Below are 7593 nucleotides of genomic sequence, written 5' to 3'. Positions count from 1 at the left end.
GAAAATTCTACTTAGGGAAACACATCCCTCACTTAATGTCTGGTGATTATTATTTCTAAGTGAGTTAGGATAGTAATTTCCCTTTGTGCTTCTGCTCTACTGTAATGGGAACTAAACCATCTATACAAACTTCTTTTTTAAGGAAATGATTGTCCATTAGCCATAACTTCAAGAACTGCTGCTGCTTAACTTGGTTTCATTGGGCTAACCCACTACCAAGGAACTGAATGACTGATTTAATAACAACAATTTTTTTTTTTGGATGGGACACAGCAAGTGAAAAAAATAACAGAAAAGGTTTATGGCTATAATCTGTCTTCTACACATTCAAGGACAGAGGTGATTTAATTTCTTTGGTCGCTTCAAATCTGTCGAGTTAAGTTAGCTCCTTTCAGAGCTTCTTGGTACACTAACAGCACTGGCAAGGACCAACATTTCACCCTATTAAACTAGGGTCCCTAAATTCTAGAAGGGCTGATTTGTGCATATCAGCCCTTCTGAAGTTTTCTCCCCCTGGAGAAAACCAATATTCAGAATATGAGCCATATCAGTCTCTGGGGAAGGAAAGGAAAAGGACAAAAGCCAGTCAAAAAAAAAAAATAAACAAATAAGCCAAAGGGTATTAATTCAATTCCTTAACAGGCAGCTTTGTTAAGTGCACCTTCAGGTCTACAAATACATTTCAGCCCTGTTGTAGTGCAAGGAATAAGAGCTTTTGTCAAACTTCGCATGCCTATACTACACAAAATAATCCCTTTAAGCCATCCTTGTCGAATTCTGGAAATGAATTAAGAATGGGTAAGGGACATCCAGACTCCCCATACCACCCCCAAACTCTTCAGAACTCACCCCAAACCCTGGTCAACAGGCCCATCCACATAGCTCTTCCTCCTCTAACACATGCAGAGAGTCATCAGTCCAGTGGACAGGCTAAGGTGAAGGTTTCCAACTACTAGAGACTCCTAGTAGCTGGTCAGTCTCATCTGCTTTGGTCCTATTTGCTGGTCCTTTCACCATTCATCCCACAGCACTGAATGGATTATTGCTGTTGACTGAGTGCAGTTGAACACAGGAAGTTGTGCGTTCTAGACCTCTGAGTGGAGATGAAGGATTGGAACATTCTTGGTTGTTTTGTAGTTGTTTTTGAGGGTGGCTTTTTTTCCTCCCCTAAAGCAGGGAGTTATAGAGGGATGGGGAGGGAAGGGGAGGGGAGGGGAGGGGAGGGGAGATCGAAGGGGAGAATGATAAATGGCCTTTGGAGCAAGGGGGAGAGTCAGGAGGAAGCACCACAGGCTCATTCTGGAGAGGTTTCTCATCCTACAGTCAGGCACCTTCCAATTATCATAGGAAGGTCATGTTCTTTCGGTCCCTCTTCACATAGGGTGTGTCTGTTTGTATCCATCCTTCAGGCTCACAGAAGCCAAACAAGCAAAGAAAATGTCTAAATTATTTTGCTTTAGCTCAGCAAGTAAGCCTTGTGCATGATTATATTGTGTTAAGTGCCTTACTGTACTGCCTAGAGAGGAGGGAAGGGCAGAAGGGAGAGAGGAAGGGGAGAGATCCCTATACAAAGCAGGACAGGAAAAGGAAGTGGTCAGCAGCAGGCAGCCTCATGCTCAATTCAAAGTGAAGCTCCATCCCCACCTGTGTGTCCTTAAAGATTTTTGAGTGCCTCTCAGGTTAAGTGACAGCTGTTTGTCTCCAAGGACCTATGCATTTCCTTCCTTTAGCTTGGTCCATAAGCAGACCACCACTGTCTGAGGTTGGTGATTGGGGCAGGGTTTTAAGGTATTCAGTTAATGGAAGTGGGGGCAGGTAGATAAAAAGGGTAGAAAGAAAAAAGGCTTAACTAGAAAACTAAAGGAGTTGAGGTGGGAGAGTCATGAAAAAGATTATTTACTGTTATTCTGGATTCCAGAATAACAGAGGAGTAAGAGTAGGAGGGGAATGCGAGAGGCAGGGAGTGAAAAGTACCTGTATATAATCCGAGGAGACACTAGAACTTCAGAGGGACTCTGGCAGGAGTCAGAATCCCAAAGCATTTCTCTCAGTTTGTAGAAGAGGAGGAAAGGAGAGAATGAGTCCATTGTCTGTGTTCAGTTTGAGGCTAGGTCTCAGGCCTCAGGTCACTGTCAACATGAGACAACCAAAGGGAAACAAGTCTGTTGATGACACAAGACATCATTGTCCTTGTTGTCTTCTCTCTCCAGGAGTCAGTATGGTGTGGTCTTCTCATGTTGGTGGAGGGGAAAGGGGGGGGGAGTGAGTAGTGAAGGAGGGAATGTGGTGAGGGTGGAAAAATCAAAATCAAAGATGCCCCAGCTCCTCCCCTTTGACCCCTCTTTTAACCTTGCAGCTGTATTAATGGAGGCACTTTCTGCAATTCAGTGGGTGCAGGATAAAGGCACTAAGCAACTATTTAAATAAACTGATTTTCTTCAGTAAGTTCTCAAAGGGAGTACCAAAGTCTCTAAAGACCTCAAATCATAACTGCAAAAAGAAATCATCTCTAATTTGGATGCGCACATTAGATAAAGAGTTTCATTGACATTCTAAGAATGCACCAAAAAGCATGCAGTATTGCACCATTTTTTGTTTTGTTTGTTTTTGTCTTTAGCTATAGAGGATACTGTTTCTTAGGTGTTGCTATATATAACTTGATAGCTTATTTTTTCCATATACTTTCCCTTTAAGGGATGGTAATATTTTATCCTCTTTCTGACAACACCTGGACAGAAACCAAACATTTCCCTGAGCAAAGGCAGGAAAATTCACTGAGTCCCCCTCTCCCTTCACTTTGTTTGGGCCCTTCATATCATAAACTTTTTTTTTACTTATTTTTTTCTTCTGAAATCATGCATTAATGAATTCAAGTTACACCTTAGTCAAATAGGGCATGATGCGGAATAATAGAACATGCTTTGAGCTCCAAAAAAAGTATTGTTCCCATTTGACTAACATATGCACTTAAATACAGTACTTTAAATTACTAATAAAATAGGTAATAAATTAAGGAGTGCACTTTTGGTGAATGCAAATGAAAAAGGGCCTATTTTTAGATGAGTCAGTTCAAAAGAAAGCTTATCCCCTATTGTTTGAGGTAATGATCCCCGCATGCGATTATAAAATAAATAGTGTCAAATTCAAACATGCGTACATTAAACTCCATTTGTTCTCTCTTGCAACAAAGGGGGGAGGGGCAAAAGTTTTGCATCCAGTTCTTTTAAGTGAAGGGTCAAGGAGCTCTGATAGGGGAAGAAAAAAAAACTCAGGTGTGGTTCATCTGCAGTTAAGAAAACTTAGCAGCATTGCAGATGTCTCGATTGATTTGTTTCCTTAAAAAAATTTTGGCTTGGGTAAGATGGAGAATGGGGCAAAGTGGGGGAAATCATTAGAGATCAGGCCCAATATTATGTTTATAAGGTGTTATATGGCCCATTCATACTAACCAATTTTTCAAGAGGATAGATACATTTCAGCTGATTCAAATAAAAACGGCCAATATTCACTATGCTTTTTGGTCAATTCATTTATACATATATCTTATATGTATAGATAGTTGATGCACTTTCATTGATACACTGTCACTGTGCAGTTTGCAGAGATTTTTAACTGGAGTCCCATGCATATTTCATTTTTATATTTCTAAATGATCATCTGTTTTTAAATATTTCTTTAAAATTAGGTTAAACAAGCAGAGGGATGAAAAACATTTCAATATAGAGAAGCATATGAGTCTTATTTTACCTAGACTGTTACCTAGACTGTTCATTTTTTTTTTACCATTTATGGAAAATACCCTTTCTTTTTCTTTCTTTTTTTTAAAATAAAATGAAAATAGTATTTTTTATGGATCCTGAAAGCTTCTGGTTCGCTGAGCCAAAAAATCTGCAATGCAATAATGCATTTACAGGTCAATAGAGCATTCAAAGACTATTTAGTAAAGTATCTACAGAGAGTGACATAAGTCACTAGATTTTTTTTATTATTGTTGTTTGAGGTGGTTTTTTTTTCTATTAAGTCTTTCAAGTCGCTAAATGGAATTTGCATGTGTGCGTGTGTATGTATGTTTTAATTTTTTTAAACATCCGTCAGGAGCTTGCTCTTGTTAACACAGTTTTGGTTAGCTGTAGTGCAGTTGCCAGTTCTGATATTAGCCTGTCTATAATGGGCTATACTATTATTCATATCCTCTTCAATTTCCATGTATTCAGATTTGCTGATGGTAGAGGAGCTACGGCGACTGAGGTCGCTATCAGAGGCTAAGTTAGGGGAACTAACATGGAGCAACTGAGCCTGCTCTTCCCCTTCAGTTTCTCGGTGGTAGAAATAGTTGAAATTGGACACGATGACAGGTACAGGCAGGGCAATTGTCAGCACACCAGCGATGGCACACAAGGAGCCCACGATCTTGCCTCCAATTGTCACAGGGTACATGTCACCGTATCCTACAGTGGTCATGGACACCACAGCCCACCAGAAAGCGTCGGGGATGCTTGAGAAGTGAGACTCAGCGTCTTCTGCCTCTGCAAAGTATACAGCACTAGAAAACAAGATAACCCCAATGAAAAGGAAAAAGATGAGTAAACCTAGCTCTCTCATGCTAGCCTTGAGAGTCTGACCTAGGATCTGGAGACCCTTGGAATGGCGGGACAGTTTGAAGATTCTAAAGACCCTGACCAATCGGATGACTCTTAGGATGGCCAGTGAAGTGGCCTGCTCACCCTTTTGGGTGCCCTCCTGCTCTGCCATTTCAGTGCCCAGGGTGATGAAGTAGGGGATGATGGCCACGATGTCAATGAAGTTCATGATGTTCTTGAAGAAATCTGTTTTGCTGGGACAGGCAAAGAAGCGTACCACCAGCTCAAAGGAAAACCAGATGATGCATAATGTTTCCACAATGAAGAAGGGATCTGTAAAAATGTTGGATTTGTAGTAGAGTGTTGTGTTGTCACTTGGTTGAAAGGTGCTGAATTCCCTATCTTCTTTTAGCTCAGGCAAGGTCTCCAGGCAGAAAATAACTATAGAGATGAGGATTACCATGACTGAGACAATAGCAATGACCCGTGCAGGCCCGGAGCTCTCAGGATACTCAAAGAGGAGCCACACCTGGCGCTGGTACTCCTTCTCTGGCAATGGGCGCTCTTCCTCCTTGATGAAACCCTCATCCTCTCGGAACTTCTCCATGGCCTCCTCACCCAACTCATAAAACTTGATCTCCTCAGAGAACATGTCCAGGGGCACATTAACAGGTCTCCGCAGACGCCCTCCAGATTGGTAATAGTAGAGGATGGCATCAAAGCTGGGCCTGTTGCGGTCAAAAAAGTACTCATTTCTCAGGGGGTCGAAGTAGCGCATGCGTTTCTTGGGATTCCCCAACAAGGTGTTGGGGAACTGAGCCAGGGTCTTAAGTTGGGTCTCGAAACGCAGCCCAGAGATGTTGATCACCACTCTTTCACAGCAGTCGTGGTCGTCATGGTCTGCTGGTCTTGGATAGCTGTTGTCTTGGGGATGGCCCTGGGCCGCAGAAGCCTCCTCCACGTTCTCTCCGGACATCACCGTCATGGTCTAAGCTGGGTGGAAGGGTGTGGAGCAGAGAGGGGGCCTGGGGTGGTGAAGATGTTGGAAGGAGGGGGGGAGGGTAACTAAGTGCCCCCCACCTAGAGTGTTTGAATCCGCCACCCCTTGGGGAGAATAGCCCAAGGGGGAGAAAGGAAACTAATCGGGGCACTATCGATCTATTCTCACCCCCACCTAGTCTTTTCCCAAAGTGGAATCTCCCTTTCCAGCAACACCTGGCTCCTGTTCTGTTGTGGAGGTGTGTTGTTTTGCTTTCCTCTCAAGGTAATGCTGTTCTAGCAAACTTCGACATTGCCTTTGGGGGGGGGGGGTCACCCCTTTGCCCTCGCCCTAAATCGTCATAAGAATAGGACCGGGTGCCGGTGTCTGCTCAGCAGATTCCCCTGCCTTCCATTTCTCCCTCTTTCTCTAGTCTTATCCTCCCTCCTACCCCTCTTCTGCTGCTTTTTAAGCTCCCACCAGGGCGATCGATGGATGCTGCAGAGAAATAGAAAGTGATAGGAAGGTATAAAAAAAAAATCAAAAGCATTCAGACGGAACGCACAGACAGAAACTGAAAAAGAACATACATCTAACTACCTTTCCTATATTGGAAAGCACCAGGCACAGCTAAGGCAATCACACACACACACACACACACACACACACACACACACACACACACACACACACACTTCAAGTTTTCGAAATTCTCCTCCTGCCCACTTCCCCCATTCCCCTGTAGCCGATCTATTTACAACTTCATTAACAAGTGAGCCCCAAGGTGGGGGCTACCAAAGATCCAGACTTCTCCAGCCCCGCTCCCCCCTCACCCTCCCCGCTCCGATTCGTGCAGCCTGCCCCCCGAATGGCGGAGCCCTACCGGGCTTCTCGTCTTACCTGGAAGGATGTCTGGACAGGCGTCAGTGGCGATGTTGAGCCGGGAGAAGAGTTCCTGTTGGAATGCGGCAAGTCTCCTTGGCGGCGGCGGCGGCGGCGGCGGCGGCGGTAGCAACAGCAGCATCCAAAAGGCGCAGCGGCAAACTCAGCCTCCAGCTCTCTCCTCCTGCTCTCCTCTCCTTGCTGAGATCGCTTTATAGGGCCGCTGCTGCCGAAATATTTATACCCACCCCCATTTCTAACAACTCGAAGGAACTCGAATACAGAACGGGAGAAAGATAGGACCCTCTCCAGTTCCAAGTTACTAGGGTTGCTGAGGGGTGCGGGGAGGGGTAGGGGGGAGTGGGGCAGAGAGGTACCTCTCCAAAAACCCAGGAATCAAAAGAAAATTAAAATTCAAAAAATAGATATCGCTCCCCCCTGACACTCCAGGAGTCTCTGCTTCGCTTCTGGAGGGATGGATCCAAGCAGTGGGCGGCAGGAGAGAGCCGCCCCGGGATCTACATAGCTACTCCAGCACCTCCCCCCTGCCTCCTGCTAGCTTAGTCCTCCGGGAAGCTCCGCTGGGCACCCGGGCTTTGGGAAGCCTCGGAGTCGAGCGGGACTATTGCGGTAGTGACGGCAGCCGCGGCGGTGGCAACGGCAGAGCGGCTGCAAGGTCCATTTCTGGACCCTGCAAGATCAGCAGAAACCCGAGGAGGCGCCTCTGGTGCGGAGCAGGGATTGGCCCGCTAGGGTCGTGGGATGGGGAGGGGGAGGAGGAAGGAGCTGGAGGATAGAGAAGTGGGCGGGGGATGGGGAGGGGGGGTGCAGAGGAGCGAGTTTCTCACCCTTGTCAGCCATCCTTCTCCTCCTCCAACAAACACCGCCCCCCCCCCCCGAACCTCCCTCTCTCGCTCCCTAGCCCATCACAATTCAGAACCCCGAACACGCGAAACTACCCAGCGGCGACCTTCCCAGGGGATTTAACATTGCAAATGACCACTTTCGACGCAATGCAGGCTGTGGCACTCAAGGCAAGCAGAATCCTTGGTGGCTTTTATGTGGATGCTCGTATAGATGTGTTCGTTCCGCATCGAGTCTCTTTAGTCACCGTGTGATGCGCTACTGGCATACCTCCCTTCTTCTACTTCC

The 7593-nt window shown here is 45.7% G+C and overlaps 1 protein-coding gene across 1 annotated transcript; it reads right to left on the bottom strand.

The window, feature by feature from the left end:
• Positions 1-468: 468 nt before the first annotated feature.
• On the bottom strand, positions 469-7176 carry KCNA1 (potassium voltage-gated channel subfamily A member 1). The gene is made up of 2 exons (XM_043967057.1): positions 6460-7176; positions 469-6057 (listed from the first exon to the last, which is right to left on the bottom strand). Exon 2 carries the CDS (start codon positions 5563-5565, stop codon positions 4081-4083), a length of 1485 nt encoding a protein of 494 aa, XP_043822992.1. The 5' UTR covers positions 5566-6057; positions 6460-7176; the 3' UTR covers positions 469-4080.
• Positions 7177-7593: the final 417 nt, after the last annotated feature.

Source organism: Dromiciops gliroides, chromosome 5, assembly GCF_019393635.1.
Source record: "Dromiciops gliroides isolate mDroGli1 chromosome 5, mDroGli1.pri, whole genome shotgun sequence".
In the NCBI taxonomy this organism is placed as follows: domain Eukaryota; kingdom Metazoa; phylum Chordata; class Mammalia; order Microbiotheria; family Microbiotheriidae; genus Dromiciops; species Dromiciops gliroides.
This window is presented reverse-complemented; position numbering and strand designations above follow the sequence as displayed.